This window comes from Neodiprion pinetum, chromosome 5 (assembly GCF_021155775.2).
Source record: "Neodiprion pinetum isolate iyNeoPine1 chromosome 5, iyNeoPine1.2, whole genome shotgun sequence".
NCBI lineage: Eukaryota > Metazoa > Arthropoda > Insecta > Hymenoptera > Diprionidae > Neodiprion > Neodiprion pinetum.
The window spans coordinates 5,185,574-5,205,193 of NC_060236.1; the positions used below are offsets into that span (position 1 = coordinate 5,185,574).

At 37.9% G+C, this 19,620-nt stretch overlaps 2 protein-coding genes across 5 annotated transcripts in view; one reads left to right on the top strand and one right to left on the bottom strand.

Annotated features, from left to right (window-relative positions):
* Positions 1-12,034, bottom strand: part of LOC124218907 (uncharacterized) — a 48,065-nt gene extending 36,031 nt beyond the window's left edge. For 3 of the 4 annotated variants that reach the window (XM_069136088.1, XM_069136087.1, XM_046625828.2), the window contains exon 1: positions 11,734-12,033. The gene's annotated coding sequence lies outside the window, so the exon portion shown is untranslated. Of the gene's footprint in view, positions 1-11,733 lie in introns of all 4 variants that reach the window. The other variant, XM_046625829.2, reaches the window with a different exon arrangement.
* A 3,972-nt stretch (positions 12,035-16,006) lies between these two features.
* LOC124219094 (trypsin-3-like) lies at positions 16,007-19,532 on the top strand. Its single transcript, XM_046626247.2, has 7 exons — positions 16,007-16,167; positions 16,641-16,717; positions 17,817-17,908; positions 18,228-18,369; positions 18,581-18,688; positions 19,009-19,149; positions 19,272-19,532. Exons 1-7 carry the CDS (start codon positions 16,107-16,109, stop codon positions 19,404-19,406), a joined length of 756 nt encoding a protein of 251 aa, XP_046482203.1. The 5' UTR covers positions 16,007-16,106; the 3' UTR covers positions 19,407-19,532.
* Positions 19,533-19,620: the final 88 nt, after the last annotated feature.

Below are 19,620 nucleotides of genomic sequence, written 5' to 3' on the forward strand. Positions count from 1 at the left end.
ATATCAGCCCTCTGACTTTATCGGTCATTGATGAAATGAATAGATCTTCGTTTCAGATCTGTAGAGGTGATTTTTAAACAAAATAAAGTAAACGAAAGATGTGTTCGGTGTAAAAAAACTGTCCAATATTTTCGAAATATTATAAAATGATATTCATTTTTCGTTAATATAGGGGTAGTTTCTCACCGCCTCGGGTAAATTATCTATTCTACGAAAGCAAGCGGTGGATTATCAGCTTACATATGATTATATACGTCAGTTTGATGCGACGAATAATTATAATGATCCGACGTGACGTCAGCATTCGCGTCACAGCCGTGACGTTAAACGCATTGATTGCGGAGAAGGTCGAGCGGTTTGCGGCGCATCAGAACATTTAAATAATTCCGCGCTTGATCCTATGAGTCACACATTATTGCGCCGAGGCAACTTTTATAACAAGATTTTTAGTTGCGGTTACCGCTCGGTCCTTAACTTTTTTCATATTTTACCATAATCGAAAAAAATAGTTCTAGGTAGAAAATGAAAATTCACTGATTGGGTTCGCCATACGAAATTTTCAAAATCTGATTTCATATTCGTAATCAGCGACCCCGAAAACTCCTGGACAATTTTTTCTTCGGAGTCGATCGAATTTGAAATTATCGTCGGCCGTATCGGATCCGCCATCTTGAATTTTTCAAATCCAATTTCATATTCGTAATCCGCGATCCCAAATACTTATAATTTATGTAAAACGTGTTCACGCGTAGAGTGACAACTTTCTCGGAAACGAATGATTCCTTCAATTATCACGATCTTCTTCAGTCAATTTGTTTCTAACAATAATAATTCACATTATATCGCAGTAATTACCCTCGAGTATTGAAAAACTATTGGTACGCTGTCAGAACTAGGGAAAAACCCGCAAGGAAATGTGTTGAAAAGTCTCCGAATATACGGAAAATGAATGTAAAATAGATGGCAAGAATATTTGTCAGCACGACTGAAAGGGTTAAATTTGCGGATTTCGGGTTTTTTCATTTGCGTTCGTAAAATATCAAGTCCATGACATTTTTGTCCCAGTGACGAAACAGGGCCGTACACGCGTTGTTTCGCCCAGCGGTCGATGGTATCGATTTCCCGTTCTGGGCACCGCCGACGAGCTTCTACCTGTGTTTTACCTTCGCTCGTGTTTAGCTTTAATGCGACATGCGACAAAACCGGAATGATAATTCACCGTACTGAATTATTACACCCAACCTCCCAACTCGTACAATTTAATTTTTTCACCCTCGCCGCGTGATCGTTGAATCGGAATTTTAGGGTGGGTGTCGAAAAGCGAAATGACCGGACAAGGGTTTGGTTTAAAAAAGCGAATCAAATCAAAAGTGCCAAAAATTCAGCTTGTTGGATATTAAATTATGGAAACACCGCGGAGTGTATACAAGTGAAAATATGGAAGTAAGGTACGAAGGGCAGAAGAAAACCGAAATGATAATTAATAAATAATACATGAAGCCAAATTCTAACTTTATTCGATATTTTAGTATTTTATTATACTTTGATCTTTCAAATTTCAAATTTCTTTTGTACTCAGACAAACGTTCAGAAAAACAATATCAATAAGTTACATCAGTTCCAATAAATCTTGAAACATGTCACCTGATTTCTCGTCATCAAATTCACGATCTGTAATTTCTCGATTTTACTTTTCAATTCAATTACGTGAACAAATTAAAACTCGGAATCGGTCAGAGATGGGCTGCTCTTTTTTCAAAAAGAAAACCACAAACTTGGTTAAAAAAATTTACGTCGTACTTAATTGAATGAGGAAATTCTAATTCAATCACATTTTCTTGTTCTTTTTCATTGCCTTTCAATTAACGAAGTTCTGATAAATTGCGGTTCCTGAAAAAAAAAAAAAAAAAAAACAGAACAGAACAGCGGAGACCCAACTTTTTTTCTCAATACCGTTTAAAAATGACGAAAAACATTGTTCACGATTGATTATCTTATTCGTATAGCACAAATGTTCAATAACGGAAGGTGTAATATATTGTCAAACCAAACTGAAAGATAAAACTTGAAAACGCTTTGTAGATACGTCAATTAACGCTTGCGATATTAAATAACAAGGGAGGGTAATTGCAGTGCGGATAAGAGAGGATTTTTCTTCCTGGATTATGACGGATTCCGAAATTTTACGGTTTAATCTATGGGATTTTATAACGGTTATAAATCCCGAGAGCCGCTATCTTTATGGATATACGCGAGAAATTGAGGTATAAAAAATCGGGTTTTAAAAAATCGGCGAATAAAGAGCGAATTCATATTACAAACGAAACGGTCGGAACACGTCGATCCGACGTTTCCTCAAAACATCGCGTTTCACTTCGCCTCCGTATTAATCGTCACGAGAAATGATTTTTCCTTCAATCACTTCCCCGTTTATCCTCCAATTCTTCCCTCCGTTTCCCTGTGGATTTAATAAATGTTGTACAAGGATCTTCCTGCCGGAAATGCGATATCCCTACACCTTCGTTTTTCTCAAAATTTCCGCAAGTCGAGCTTCCGCCGTTAATACATGTGCAGTTTGTCCGATTTCAGTAGTTCCGGATAAAGAACTCGAGCGGTTTAATAAAACATGATTCGAATCGGGGAAAAGCTCACCCTCCAATTTGCGGGGGCGGGGTTCTCTTTCTCTTCCCTGTACCAGCTGGCATCTCTCGAGGCCAATTAATTGTATTGATTCAGCTCTGACCCGCCGGACAGGCGGGCTGGCCGCCATCCTTGCACGATTTCACCTTTCGTTACTGCAACAGCACCGGAATTCCGACTCGAGTGGTTTCACCGCGTGGTCCAGGGCTCGTCGGAAATACGCGAAGGAAAGAATAATGGGGCGGGATTGAAGTTCCACGTTTGAAAACTTCCAAAGGCGACTAATACCGAATTAATTGGCGGTGAAACTTGAAGCAAAGAAATCAAACTTTCAGAAATTTCTAGTTCCGGTTACCGCGTAGTTCTTAACTATTTTCATTTTGTTTTTCTTTTTTTTTTTTGTTTTTCTATTTTGTAAATAAAAGAACGCAGAACGGAGATGAATTCCATAGCTGTAGCCGTTAAGAATAGATTATTGTGTACTCATTATTATTATTATTTTCTATTCCAGTCACTCTTAAAAAATTTTTTATTTTTTTATTTTTTTTTATTCAACTATTACGACAATTCGATTTTGACACAGCAATAAATTGATGCCAGGGTCTTTGGCTGGATGAGAAAATTTGGCGAACTAAGCGCACGGATGATCAGAAAATGTAGTATCGATGACAATAATTGCAGTTACAGAAGATTTTCTTGAGATTCAAATAACATTCGACTAGTCGTTGTAACGACACGAATTTTGCTAATATTCCGTATATAACGTAGCAAAGAAAATTTCTCTCGCACGTAAGAAAGATAAAAACCGCGAGTATCCAGGATTACCTTTTTTCTTCCACTTTGTTCCGCGAATCCCGGTAATTGGCGAACCCTTTTCGACTCGGCAGGTTCAGTAATTCGGGGGATTATAATGGAAGAATGGAACGTTTGTGCGGTCGAATATGCGCCCTGGACATGGAAGTTACTCGATTATTCGATTTCGGATAGGTTCGATTCGGTTCACGTGAGTGCGTGTGTGTATTTTGTATTTTCCCTGTATTTTTCCCCCGCCCCGAAGGCGTTCTATTTCTATTTCATCGATTTCTATCGCTGGGACAGACCAGCTGCGCTGGTTCCGGATTATATGGGGTGAGTTTCCTTGAATCAGGGCTTTTCGCATCACCCTTTTTCTCTATCTTCGCCTGACGTTTCTTTGGCGAAGCGACGGAATGAGAATATAAATCACAGGTCTTTCGGTTGATCGTCATTGGGGTGAAGTTTGTCCGCGATTTGGGAAGAAGGCGGTTGGTTTATACGTGAATAATTTCTCATGCTTCCGTTCTATTCCACGTATGAGATATTGGTTTGTATTAAGTTCTACGGCGTTGATTTTTAATGGAGAATACAGAGAAGGCGGGATGAATCATGGTTTCAGTTTGTTCGTATTCTTCTGCAGACTCGTTGAAAAATTGTTCTGTTTTGTTACGGTTTAGTAGATTTTTCAATTTTCTCCAATTCCGTAGACGACTGAGTTTGAATACCGAAAACTTAATACGCAAAGAGGGAATTTTTGTAATGACGTGAAAAAACTTTAAACTAAATAAAATCTGCGTTCGTCGTAATAAATACTAACATATTTTTCGGTCGCGTCGAGTTTAATTCCAGCTTAGCCCAGCTTACTTTTCCATCAGATTTTCGTTTCTTGATTATACAGTTTATTCAGAAATGCGCATAATAAAATGCGAGCGACTTTTAATACACCAATTTTTACTTACAGCTAGGAATTCATTTTTGCATTATTTCTATTACAATTATAACGAAAAACAAAAGTTACCGATCAAAAGCATGAAATAAACAAGCGACAAAAATTCCGGGACATCAGCATTGATTATTTCCTCAATCAGTTTTACGCATTCAAAATTTGACACGCTGTAGAAACCCATTCGTGAAAATTATACATATTCGTGTATCGCTCGACAGATAAATATATACGTGGGGAAGGTTTGAAATCGATCCAGGGTTACACGAAGCAATTGGTATAAAGAGATAGTGCAGCATTTAGATAGATGGATAGATAAATTACTCGACAACGATCATCCGAATGTGCCTGATGTCGAATCATTCAACCATTGACCCAAAACTCCATTATTTAAATTTTTTTGATTCATCGAAGTGCTGAAGCTGAAGAAAATAAGAAAAACTCTATCGAATCGAGGTGATTTTCCCGGTTCGAATTATGCATGGTAATAATTATTACAGCAACAAAGGTAAAAATTAGTCAATTATCGGTAGGCAATAAATTTTCCTCCTTCTTCTTGTTATTGTTATTATTAACGATAATAATAATGACCGATTTGCCGCGTCGTTGTGAGAAGTTCCTTGCGAGCATTGAAAAACCGTGAAAAAAAAGTTGATCTTCGTTCTATTTTAATTTTCCATAGTATTCTCTCTCGTTTTTAAGGCAATTTATAATTTACATATCGTTCGCGGTTAAAATTCGCAACTCGGGAATTGCCAATCTAACTTGCCTCATTTCTGTATTTCAAATTGGAAGAAAGCACCTTGACGCTAGAACAACTTATAGGGTTTTCTGAAATATTACACACACACAGGCTCGTATATTTAAATAATTCCACGTCGCCTGTTCGCACGCAAATATTATATAATGCCAATTATCCAAGAGCACGCGCCAAAGTTCGTAATTTCAAAGATAAACTTACGACGTATCGTCCCATCAAAATATGCTGAAAACTAATTTATACGTTGTAGATGTTTGAAGATGTAATGCGGTTTTACGCTCAATTACCAACGGCCAATATCCAATTTGCATAATGCTATAGTTTTACAACAATCAACTTAATTATCTCAGGCTGTCAATATCCTTTCTAATTATCATTTTCCATACGTCGGAAAGGAATCCACACTTTCGGATAATTATGTCACGTGTTGCGAGGCGAATAACCCGGAAAGTATACGGAAAGAAAACTATCGTCAATTTTACATCTCCTGCACTGAGGGATATTTTTAGTTCCGGTTACCGCTCAGTCCTTAATTATTTTCATTCGTTACCACAATCGACAAAATATAGTTCTAGGTAGAAAATGAAAATTAGTTTTTTCCGACAAATTGACGTTAAAGCCTTGTGTAACTAAAAAAGTAGAGTAAATGGAACAATCGGATTTTGCGTTGCAATTACATAAAAGGATCGACGATAGCGCAAAATGGTTAGGCGTACCTCGTTTTTCGTAATCCCAACAATATTCAAACAGTTTTTTAAACGATACCTGCTTCACTGAATTTTTATAGTTACTATAACGAATGAAATTTTTCTCAGAGGACATATGGACAGCACTTTATGGGAATTAAATCTAAAAAGAACAGCTGTAACATGTTTAAAAAAGAAAAACGGATATTGGATAAATAAACCGTTGTTTTTACAAAAAGGAACAGCAACAAGATTCGATCCAATAATGTCACCCCCGGAAAATCATGTCCATCGCAATTCAGATGTTTTTTTTAAAAGATCGAGTATCCGGTTTCCGCCTCAGGAAAGATTGGAAGACCGGAGAAAATATAACGCGAAAAGCGATCTGTAGTTCGTCGGGATAAACATTTTTTCGTCGAATATGTGTTTGCGCAATCCTTTGCCCATCTTGAAATGTTGCTATACCTGAATTATTCAGCTGGACTTTAGAGGCTTTGAAAAGATTTCCCAGTTCAAGGTAAGAGAAAGTATTTTGTGGTACATCAATTTTAGCCATCCGAAAATTCAAACTGCTTATCCAACCACTTTTCAGCCGACAAATAAAAAAAAATAAAAAAAATAAATGCAACGATTTTTCAATGATTTTTATGCACGAGACGGAGAACGATGCGTAAAAACAAAAAAAAAAAACAAAAAAAAAAAACGAAACTCACTTTGCTATCTGGAATCAAAAATTTGGACTACTTTCGATTATTTATCTGTAGACTTTGGCAGAAAATAAATCTATCTCATCTATAATATACAATATTCTGACAAGTATGATTATTCCTTCCGTTATTGCTCCAGACTTGTTTTATTTCCAGACCATAAACTTGACGACCATAATCCTGCTATCCCGGAGAGTTGATCATTCTCGACACAAGGACGAGGAAATATTACAATTCTTGTCGTGATCTACGAGTCGATTTTCATCGTCAAGATGTGGAATAGATGCAACTTTTACACACCCGAAGTACAAATCGAAGGTAACCTTACACGACGTAAATACGTGATGTCAAATTCCCTGTAATTTCGGTAAAAATTTGCAGTTATTTGCTTCAATTTTTTTTATTTTCTTTCTGCACCGTTAAGCATTGCTTAAAAAATATCGTAATCCCGAATGCATCGCAGGAATAAGCACGTGCTTTTTTCCGACAGAAAACCGCATAACTTTGTCAAACTGCTTCGCTCTTCTCTCTACGAATTAGAACATGCTGTCTAGGTGTGGCCGGATGGCGTTCACACTTTATATTCCCAGGGGTTTCATAAAGCCTCAACGTTGTTCCGCTTAACCGTGACGCAAACCGTCCCGTGTTCGCCGCATCCTTAAACGAATTACACATTGCATCCAGGCGTCCTTCCAAGACTTTAACCGAAACACGCGTGGGAAATAAAAAAAACTCCGAATCACTGTGCGAAAGGAAATCACCCGTACCTTGTCATTTTCAAAAATTTTTAATCGTTCGTAATTTTTAGTCCCGATTCCAAATTAATGAATAAAAAAAAAAACAAAAAAACAATCACTCACAGCCTGCATGAATATGCGTAGATAACATAAAATGGGTCAATGATTCTGTTGTCGATTATACGTCGTTCTCTCCACGAGTTCTCTCTACCTAAATAATTATTATCTAATGAAAATTCACCCAATTCGGTTTCAGGCTGAAATTTACGGGAGTATTTTATACCCCAACGACAGATCTCTGCATAATCAAATGAAAAGTCCATCTTGAGGTTGAATCCTCGACGAACAGAAGATGGCAAGGTTTGTAAAGGAAAGAAAAGTAAGGGGGGGGTGTAGGAATGTTTGGTTACTGCTTTCGGATGTTCGGCTTTGATCAAACTTGGCGGGACTTTCCGCATTTCTTTTTCGATATTCACCTTATACCAAATACGACGCGAGGGTTCTGGAGCGTAAGGAGTACCGAATTTGTTACATTTTTGTTCAGGATTATGTTGGAAAACTTTTCGGGCGAACTATGGAAGGAAGAAGAGATATTCCGTTAAGAGAGAAAATTTATTTGTAAGGATAGAAGGTTCTTAAAATGTGAAAAACATTGTTTGGAGGCGTAATTTTGTAAATGTAAAATCAGTCGATTTTTTTGTTTCATCATCAATTTTGAGTTAAATTCTTTCTTTTAAAGTAAACTGTATACATTTTCTTTTTTTTGATGATAAATGAATGGATCAGAGGCGTATGATTTGTATAAATAAAATTCTAACTATCAATTGCTTTCTAAGATCATTCGTTCATCCATTCATTCGTTTACAAGATTAAAATGAATGAAACTGGATTGAAATCGGTGGAAAAAGCTGGAAAGAGAGGTAAAAATTGCAAGTACTGGATATTGTAATAGAAACCCACAATTCTCCGAGCAGGAATTCGCGTTTTTCGCTACTCGACGTCACCTTCAACCTACAATTCCACAAACGATGGTCACTAAACTGAATAAAAATCGACGCATCGAATAGAAAATTAATCGATCAATCGATTGTCTGGTAATTTTTTGAAACGGTGCGTATGAAACCAAAATTTGGTAAATTTCAGTACGCAGTCTTGATAATTTATAGTTTCATTAAAAAAAAAGCTTTCACTTGTTATACCAAATAGGTACTGAGTAAGTTTGATACAACGATGATGATTGATACCTACTCTGGTCGCATAAATTGATATCGTATTGCGTCTAACATGGGAGTAAAAACGTAAAAAGCCGATTGCGAGGAAAATTAATCGAGTTTGAAAAATAATCGGGATTAATGGGAAACAAAATAATAAATTGATTATTTTTGGTCATTCATTCTAATTCACACGTTCTGTCGGCCGGATAACGAGAGGAAAATAAATAATCAATGAGGATCAAGCCACCTCCCCGTCCTTCGGAATATCTTTCAGCTATCAGAGTCGACGTCCCGAGGGAATAAAAAGCTCGGCATTCGATTTCGGCAGGGGTAGGTAATTCCGTCTGACCGTCGCTTGACCGCGTCCACATTGGATCCGTTTATACTTTCGGAGGTGAAAGCGTTGCCCGAAGGGAAGGAATACCTACAAGCATCCATTCGCTGTTTCGCAATCGTTAGAACGGAGCAAACGAATTGTCTCTGTTTCTATTTCGGTCATCTCTGCAGACGGACTGCAGCGGTCATTCGTATCTTGTCAATCCTCGTTTACCGAGCAAGTGAACATCCAGCACGGAGATCGACGAGCGCATATCCGACACAATGCTCGACGACGACGGTTTGCCCGTCCTATTTTTGACGACACGTTGAGACTGAGTTCACCTCTCCTGCATACCGGATCGGTCAGAAGACTATTCTTCAAGAGTCAAACGTAAAAATAGGCGATTTTTCCCTACGTTTGAAGATTAACGAAACCCACTATATCTCGCGAAGGAATCCTTGTTGGGAAATTGCGAACAATTTCTACACCAGTGGGGAAAAACTGTTTTTCCGCACTGGTGAGAAAATATTTCGCAACGCTGTGCCAATTTTTTACAATGACCATCCTCTAGACGGCGGTGCACTTCTTTTCTGTAGAGATATCTGGTTCTCTTTTTTCATACAAAGCAAATTTGCGACTGTGGGAATCGAGGCTACCTATCCATTTCAGATTTCCTGTTTAATCACAAAAAAAAAAAAAAAACAAAAAGAAATATGGATATAAATTGAATTCTTACAAATACGAATTTTAGACAGTCTGAAAATTGCAAGATAGTTATTTTTTCCAAACTGCGTTTGCGTTACGTTAACTTGACGATTTTAATCTTCATTATTCTTCACCCTCAGATGAATCGAGCAGCTTGCTTCCCGAAAAAATCGCCTTTCACCCCACTCGGCGGTTTTTCTTTTGTCTGCCCGCATGATCGACGGTAATTATAGATAATAAAAGAGGCCTGTATTTTTGCAAGCTTCTTTTTTCGCAACCCAATTTATACGAAGCTGGGATTAAGCTTCGATCCGGGATTTATCGTACAATGTCAGACTTTCATCGGAACCGTAGCATCGTAATAAAAGTTTGTTCAACCAGAGAGTTTATCGAGCTGACACAGATATGTCGGGAAATTGTAGAGCTTTGTCAATGCTCCGGAGATTTCGAGTGAAAGCCTCCCCGTCGACGCGCGGAAATACATGAGGCATGTATTCGTACGGTTGTGCATCTCTGCACGTGAAAATTGCATGGAAACGGGTACATTTTATGTTACGAAAATATTACCGAGAACACGAATCGATTCTTCGTCCCTGTGTATTTTTCTAGCTTTTTCACCGAAAAAATCCTCGGATCCTCTTTTCTCTTCGTGAAAATAATTCGCTGATTACGAGTGGTCGTAAAATTTATTTTCCAGTTGAACGCATGTATATTCTGTATGTATATCTGCAGGAGATCGGGATTGAATTGGAGAAAAAATTCCAGGAGGATTCGCCGGCTTATGACGGTTCTTTTATCGCCAGGATTTACTGCCAGGGTCGCAGATTTTCCGCGATATGCCAAACAGCGTTATATGTATATGCAAAATTTTAACGACGCCCCCTCACCTTTTCATCCGACGATGTTTACTTTGATCGTAACTTGATTCCAACTTAATGCATACCGCTGGCAAGTTTTGCCACGAGCACGGAGATGCAAGAGGCGGTATTTGCTATGGTACAAATTGTATTACGTACATGCGAAATTATTCCCGTCTCGTCGATCGAGGATGAAATTATATGCTTGGCGAAAAGGTCCGGTGTCCGTGGAAATTAGGGGTCTTATTCGAGGCGCAAGTACGAACGTCGCTAAAAATCGATTCGATGCAATCGTCCTTCCTTTCGTAATGAGCTCGAATCTAAAATTACTGTCACCGAAAGATCAGAGATTAAACTCGTTTCTTTTAAAGACATTTCTTTCATTATTGATCGTCTAATCTTTGAGATACCTGTAATCTTTCCGTACGTACGGTTTTTCAACTTTCCTCTTTCTATTTTTTCGTATTTCCGTAGTATTTTGTAGAACAGAGCAGCTTGCGATGGATAATTTTCGAAAAACCACAACAACTCGTCTCCTTTTTCAACATGCATATGTATAATTAATATTTCCCCGACCCGCTGCATATTGCTGTCTAGTCAATAAAACGACCTTGCTTAGTGTACTAAACGAGCTTAATAACGCAAACTAAAGTCTCGTGGGACTCGTAATGGGATTAATATTGCTCTTTGTACAACGTGTGTAACTTTTATTCTCTTTTTGTTGCTGCTGGTTTTAGCTTCAAATTATACCGAATTATTTATTAACGCGTACACGTATTAGGTCGGCGTAAGTTAAAAGAAAGGAGCCACTTTGGGCAGCTTACAAATCACCCGGCTGCTTGTTATACGCTGCAGAAAAATTCTATTGCAAAATTCCTTACTTATTCATACGCTTGTCAGAATCATGGTATTAAAAACCGTGCCTTTTTTTTTTTCGATTTGAAACAAACAGAATTAAACTTACGTCCCCAGTTAACAAAACGACGAAAGAAAAGAAAAGGAGTCACCGTCTTTGCGATTTTCATTCGGTTTGCATAATATAAATTTATGGTATAAATTTGTCTCAGATTGCCAAAAAATTAGGAACGAATCTCACGTAAAACGGTGAATAATAACGTAATTGACTTTAACGTTACGATATTCAAATTCTGGAATTTTATATGTGACGAATAATTGACGAGCAGTAATTTTTTTCTCACCAAATCGAGACAATTTTTCTTTTACAATGAAAATATTGTAATCAAAGAGCAAGTAATTAAACGGAAATATAATTCACCCTTTACACAGCGACGGGTACTTTCAATTAATCTCTCCCACCTCAAAATCGAGCAATTAAGAAGCCCCGAAAGATGAAGGAGGATCTTACTTACCTTAAACTACCTTCTTGTCGCCGGTTCCGTTGCTGGTCACATTGAGTAGTCGATGAAAAGTATTCGAAGTCCGATGAAAGTGCAATAGAATTAAGATAATCACTTTTCCACTTGCACAGGGGCGGATTATGTCTGTTCAAAAAAAAGTCCGTATCACTGTATTTAAAAACGTGTAATCAATAAACTTGGCTTAAATTTACCAACGAAAAAAATCATTCTGCATAGAAATCCACCACAAACGTTACAACGATATACAACTGAGAGTGGAATCACTCGATCGATTCCAGTTTTTTTTTTACCTTAGTTTGCATACATATATATATATATATCTATATATATATATGTATATGTATCCGTTGGTGCAAAGTTAATTTTTACCATTTTTTTGTTTTTATTTATTTGTTTATTTTTTTTTTTTTTGTTTGGCTTTTATTTTTTACGGTGTTTGAAATAACGTATAAACAATTCACTAAAACTTGGGAGAAATTACTTGATTTTCATTTTTATCAAGCTTTTATTTCGCGACCGAAGCACTAGCGGGAAAAAATAAATTTCACATCGAGCGACAAATAAATGATGAAACAGCGACGTTGACTTCTTCTCTGGTCGAACAGTTTCCTTCGCGTCAATCATTCGGGTGATTTGAACAGGTACGGATTGATTGGCGGGTGCGCGAGCACTGAGTGAGACTTTCCCTCGGCGACCGTCCCGACGGTCGTATTATCTTTACGGCCCGATGCACGGCGCCACCTGCTAGCGTCGCGACGTCGACGTAAAACCACACGCAACAATTCAGCCCCCTGGATTGCACCCCATGGGGCTCCGTACACTCGACGGGAGTTGGCGAAAAAATCCCCCGAAACGAAAGTTCACCGATAATTAACCCGTCGTTTGACTGGCAATCAATTTTTAATCACCCGCGGATGAATCGGCGAAACGGGGAAAAAGAATGTGGAATAAAGTGGAGGTCGTGAAAGCTGGTCGCGAAATTCGATTGGCGTAATCTTTTCTTTTTTTTTTTTTTTTTTTCGTACATGTATCAAGTTTCGAAATTAATAAGTATAAAAACTTTTCGATCGGATGGCGAAAGTTCAGCTGTGTAAAGATCGTATATAATGTAGTTTTGATCCGTTGATGAAAAATTTGTACAATTTGTTCGTTTTTAGTCTATAATTCGTTTACGAAGAAAATGAGGTACGATTTTGTAAAACGAAACAATTAACTTGTGTAATTGATTCAAGATTGTTAGGAAATAGACTTGTTTATTGTCGAATTTATACGATTTTTAAATTTCTTCCAATCAATTCAACCCTCAGTTTTTCAATCCTTTTTCTCAAATCTTATTCCACCTCGATACTTTTGTTCAAACCATGCACTGGATACTCGCGAATATAATATAACGAAGCTGAAAACAGTAATTCTATATTACTTTCGTCGATTAGATATACGAGATAAATATTTTCGATTTAAAGACTGACTTGGTAATTGGAATGAAAATTTTGTCACGTTCCTGTTTCCTCTCTCTCTCTCTCTCTCTCTCGCTCCCTATTTACCGGAGGGGATGAATTTCAACTCGGAGAAATGACGCGACGCACGCCCGGCGTAAGCAGCTTTTTTATTTCATCCTCGACACAAGTGTGCGCCGGTTAAGCTTACAGCGTGAAGTGCTAAGCTTGCGATATCAAATGTCAACGCTTAAAGGATTGTTTGCTTTCGTTATTACGCCGACGGGCAGGAAGTGGTATAGTTATACACTGTGTGAGGTATCACCGAGTCTGTATGTATTAAAAACACGGTAATGGATTGTTGGAACAATTCACCTGCAATAATATACATTATACAAACAAATATTTACACACTTGTGTGATTTTATCTTCCACCTTATCGAATATGTCTTCTCAGCGAGAAAAGATGGAAAACAAAACGGATTTTACGTCCGGTAAAAAGCGGACTATGATCAATTGTAGACAAATTATTTTTAAAAAATTTTCAAGCAAGCTGCTATTACGAAAGTTGGATTACAAACTTGGCGTTTTTGTTCCCTCAAAATCTTGGATCAATCAAGTTTGCAATCAATTTTGCGTGTACTGAATTAAACAGAGAATCTTCCTGCTCGGGATAATCCGAATAGAAATTTGTCGAAATTTTCAAAACTAACAAACAAGTTTCCTCGAAACGGAATATGTGTTGTCCTGCAATTCAATATCTACTCAAGTTCGACTTCGAATCCCGGTTTGAAAGAAGGAGAGAAGGAATTAAGGATGGAGAAACGAGCGGCGAAACTTTCCTTGCTTGCAGAATTTACTGTTGCACAGAATCCGCGCTTTTCCCGAGTTCGAAAGCTCAAATCGGATTGCGGCAGGCGAGCGGCGATATCAAAGAACGCTTTTGGCTCTTGACTCCTGTCGACCGGCTCTTGAACCTCGGATCTAAAGTTCCCTAGAATGAACTTTGCGTCCCGTTCTTTTTTACACCGAAAAAGGGAAATTCCGCTCGGGCGTAAACAGCGAGCTAGAATTTCATCTCGTGCTGAAGCAGCTCGAGTTGAGGGGTCCTTTTTGCCGAATTTGCAATACGGCGATCCTGTGATCGAGACAAAGAGGATTAAAATAAAAAGGACCTGTGATCCTGCCTGTCGAACGACTCCCAGAACCTACATTGAAATCAAGATAGTCGCAATAATTTCAGTCACTCGTTTGCGAAATTAGCAAATTATCGTTCGCCTTTCTCATCCGTTATTTTCTCTGCGTTGTCTCGCAACGAGACACATTTTTTTTTTCCGAAAATTCGTCTCGTTATTAGAAAATGTTTCGCTCCAATTTTATACCCATGAAGTAAATACGTGCGTCTCTGTTGGAACTTTTTACTCGCCTATGAGATTCGAGCGAATAACCGTAAAAATTGAAGTTCCGATTGCTTCCCGCGGATGAAAACGAGGAGGAAATAAAATTTCACTTAAATTCAAGCTGCACTCGGAGTTCCGTTATTATTAGATTTTCTTCTCACGTGTAAGGTAAAATTTATTTCCGCTCGTATTGACCGGTTACTTCAAGGTTTTCTGCCCAGCCGATGTTGCAGCGGCAAGCTTCTTTTCCAACCGCAAGCACGTTGAGCCTGGCTTAAAAAGTGTACCTTTGATCTCGAACTTGCAGCTATTATGCCCTATTCGCTTTGTTACTTTTTACAGACGCAGAGAAAATTATTCACACGAGAAAAAATCTGGTTTCGTTCATTTGTCAACTATCCAAACGGCGATTTTAATCTTGTCTCTGCGATTTCAATACAAAGTCTGACAGTTGTTGGTGAAAAATCTGTTCAGTCGGTTTGTATTTCGATTACCGAAACCTTGTTCGAAACACGATTGCATTGATTATCAACTGACAAATCAATATTTTGTATTGATTATAAACTTACAAATAAAGGAAACGAAGAGTTTAAAATGACCCCAACAAAAACCCCTAAAAATAAAAAAGAAAAACGACAACACTTTTTTAACAATATCTTTGCCATTTCTGAATCGAAATTATTTAACAACATTTGATTTTCTTTACCTTTATGGTAAAGGTACAAAAATGTCAGATAAAGACGTATACATGTATAATAAAAAGTAGGTGTTCATTCATTCATCGAACATGCATACTTTGGATCGATTAATTGTTTAAGATGGTCTAATACATTGAAATTATTAAGTGAAAATTGTCTTCCCTCGGGTTTCTTGTTTTAAAATTCTTTCTCGATTTTTCTTTTATTTTTAAATTAAGTTTTCTTACAATTGACTCAACTTTGATAATTGCGTTGTGAAGGTCTTCAGCAGATATATGGCAACAATGTCGACTTATTCTTTACGAAGCAAGGATCCAATTTCCCTTTTTATTTTTATCATATGCCAGTCGATTTTCTTTATAATTCGATGTTATTTTTTTGAGACTTATTATTTGCCGTCAGAATCTACGTCAACGTCTGTTGTTTTCAATTTTCAATACGGTCGTTAATTGTTTTCAAGATCCTTAGAAATGCATTCTTGAATAATTAGAATCAACTCATCGAGCTTCGTAGATCAGTTGTAAGAGAAATTCAAATTACATTCAGTAATTGTTTTGAACGAAACATTTACCGCCGTGTATCAAAGCGTTTAAAATCTCCCCAGCCTAGACCTAAATTCGGAGATTATATTTCTCGGCAGCGCATCATACGCTCGAGCTTTACAAGATAAAAATTCATTGCCTAACATACGCTTGCTTCATTCTTATCAGCGCAGCGACGGGAGTTCAGAACCGTGACTAAAAACAAAAACACGTGACGGGTTTAACGGCTCACGAAATTTGCGATTGGAAATAACATCGTCAGATTCTCGCAGTATTCGCCGAAACATTATGAAGTCGTCGCCGATATCCGCTGTCACCTTCGTCCTGATCTTGGTTTCACTCGTCGAAGGTACGTGTTGCACGATTCGTAAATCACGGCAGTCAAAAAAACAATAAAAAAAATAAAATAAAAAAAAAAGCAATAGGGTATTCAAAACTCGAGCACGTGCTTTTCACCAGGATTATACCCGCCGTCTTTATCGCCCCGAGTTTAGGAGGCATAAAGAATTGCTCACCCTCACGTAGCAGAGCTTTGGTAGAGACGTGACGCTTTGTTCTGGTCGTAAAATCTAAAGTCCGAGCAATTGGTCGAATATCTCGTTTGAACCTCGCCTCCGTCCGCCGCCGGATGTCGAATTAGTGTCAAGAGTCAATTCGGCGATGACGTTTTGCAGAAAACAATCGAACATAATCGTCTTGAAAAAAAAAAAAAACAACATTCAGATACAGAGTACATTTCGAGAAATATCGAACTGACCGAACAACGCAAATAATTCGTCAATTCTGAGCAATTGTATTCAGCAACGTTAACTCGGTTTCTAGCCAAGTCGTCGAACCTCGAAGCCAATGACCGACGAGTGGCTCGTGTGTCTCTAGAAATTACAGAAACGCCGTACATCGTGAGTATAACAACTAGCTAATTCATTTCGGCCAATATATTTCATCAAGTACCAACCCGAGTCTTGGCTCACGAAGTTCCGCCCACAATTCAGAACCTCTCAACCTTGCGGTAACTTTCGTAAGGAAAAAGTTCTCGATACAGTTTTTATTCTGTAAATATATGAGGTTGAATCTTGGAAATAAATTCAAAAAAAAAAGAAAGATTTTATGTTATAGAATGTGAAGATTGCGAATATTCCTTTTATTTTTGTTAGGTATATAAATTTATAGCAACATCCGAAAAAGGTATTATGAATTCATTCGGTCGTCCATTCGATCATTCGCTCGCAAAGTACATAAATTATCGATAAACAGGTGAAACAGATTGAAATTGTAAATATAAATAGTATTTCTTTTTCATTAAAATTGTTTCTCGCACTTTTCTTTATTCCCTTTTAAATAGCCTCTCACTTTGATTTGTATTCGTTTCACTGAATATCTGTCGTTTTAATGTCTCGAATTGTTTTTTCAACAATTGTTCGCTTATGTTTTATTACCGGCAGAGCAGATCAACAGATGTTATCCATTACGACGACAGGTTGGCTGGATCTATGTAATTATATCGTTGAAGATACCTAACATAGTTGATCTTTTACACATCTCTGATTTGATCACGCGAAACGGAATCTTCAAATTGATAGTTCACTCGATTCGTTCTCGAAGTTGAATTCTTCAAAAAGAGAAAGAAAATAAAAGGCACGTGTGTCAGGAAAGGCAATTTCACACGTGGTGCTCCGACGATGGTTTCGCAGTGTGAAAACTCGTTTCCGGGAAGGAAGCTGTACATTTACGAAGACGGACACCACGTGACGTAAAAATAGGGTTAATTTCACTGGAGCATTCGTTTCGGTTTTAGACGGAGATATTTTTAAATCGTTACAATTCCGAGGTAACCAAAGGCTACGAAAGTCACTCAAGGCTTGAAGAAATAAAGTCACACTCGCAACGCGACAGTATTATAGGTTACACGAGTACGCCATAAACGGGGTTGGTTCTTGGAAATTAACAGAAAACTTAATTCGGAATTTAATCAATTTAATCGAAGGGTTCCCTGTCTAGACTCAAATTCGAAGAGCTGATGGTAGTTTAATCTGCAGTGGAGCCGTTCTCAACTTTCTCTATATCCTAACGACCGCCAGCTGCGTAAACGGGTGAGACAAAGTACATCCTGATAGCTCTAATACTATTATCCATATTATCTTTAAATTGGAATGAAACGTCAATACGAGTACCCGAAACTCTCTCTCGAGACTAACGCGCGTTTTCGAATCCTTTCATCCGATAATCCTCGTCACTCGACAGCCGTCTATCGAAATAATTCGCCGCTTTTTGGCCCGCGGATAATTTTCCCTCTCGACTCTTTGTAACGCTGATCCCAGCTTTGAGCTAAGTTACGAAAGTTGTTATCTTGCGTTATCGGATCTGCTAGTTTTAGGACGGTCACCTTTGAACTTGAACGTCGAATTGCAGATACGAAGCGGATGATCTAACCGTCGTCGTTGGCACGGATGGTTTGAATGCCGGGACTTTTTACTCTCTCACAAACGTAATCAGTCATGAAAATTTCGTCCCGGATGATCGCGATCGGCTCAACGACATCGCCATGCTCAAGGTGAAAGTTTTTCTTCCACTATTTTCGATGCCATTTTCACGAATACTTCATACTTTGCATATGTAAAAATTGTGGAAAACCTTAGTTTGATAACGATCTTTTATTGTAAAAGTTTGTCTTCACGTTTTAATCACACTCTAGCATCAAAATTAATTTCTCTCTATTATCGATTCGTCGTTAAGTAATCGAAGAAACAATTCCTCCATTTCAGTTGGCCCGTTATCTGAGATACAATACAGCCGTTCGTCCAATTCCAATTCCTGAGATACATGAGACGGAAATTGGTCGGGAAGGCTCAAGTGCTGTAGCATCTGGATGGGTAAGGACTGCTTTTGCAGATACGTCGTTTCCGCTCGGTCAACGTAAAATTCTATTCACGATGCATTTTTTAAAATCATTCCAGTCTAAGCTAGCTAATCGAATTTTCTCCAATTACCTGAAATCCTGTAAAATACTCTGAAAACTTGTAACACAATTGGAATTTATTAAAAAATCACAAGTTTGTGACAGAATTTCAGAGCTTAGAAACGATTTTCTGAATCAGTTGTAATCCCGAAATCGAGCGAGATTTTTTTCTTTTGCAATTAAAAAATTCTCCATTCCCTTGACAATTTCATGATTATTTTTGAATTTTTATAGAGTATTTCTAGCACGCTGAAGAAAATCAGGCGAGTCATAAACGGCGCCAACGAATGTCGACGGTCTTACGCATCTCTTGGCGTGTCGGTAAACGATGATTACATCTGCGCAACAACCGTCGTCTCAGAAAATGACGAGGACGTGAGTCTACACTTTACTCATTCGACTTGATATAAATATCGGTGGACGATGTGAGAACAGGGCAAAATTGTTTTGAAAAAACAACATCGATATTCGAACTAATCGAAGTTTCATTTTCGAAGGGCAACGACGGCTCTCCTTTGGTTCAGGACTCAAAATTGATCGGACTCAAGTCTTGGTCGACTTCCGGATTCCCTGACGTTTACACTCGAGTGGCTCATTACCGCGATTGGATTGAGGAAAACAATCTAGCATAAAAATCCGAAATCTTACAACAAGATTAATTTATTCCCGAAGTCTGATTTACACCGATATCAGTGCTTGACATTATGTAACACTTTTCTAATATTAATTTTGTCATAATAAGACTCGAACCATTTTCACACTATTGGTTTTTCCATTTTTTTTCTCTTCCCCAAAAGTTCCGAGGGAGAAATTCCTGTCAAACGGTGATTGGAGCAACTACTTCTT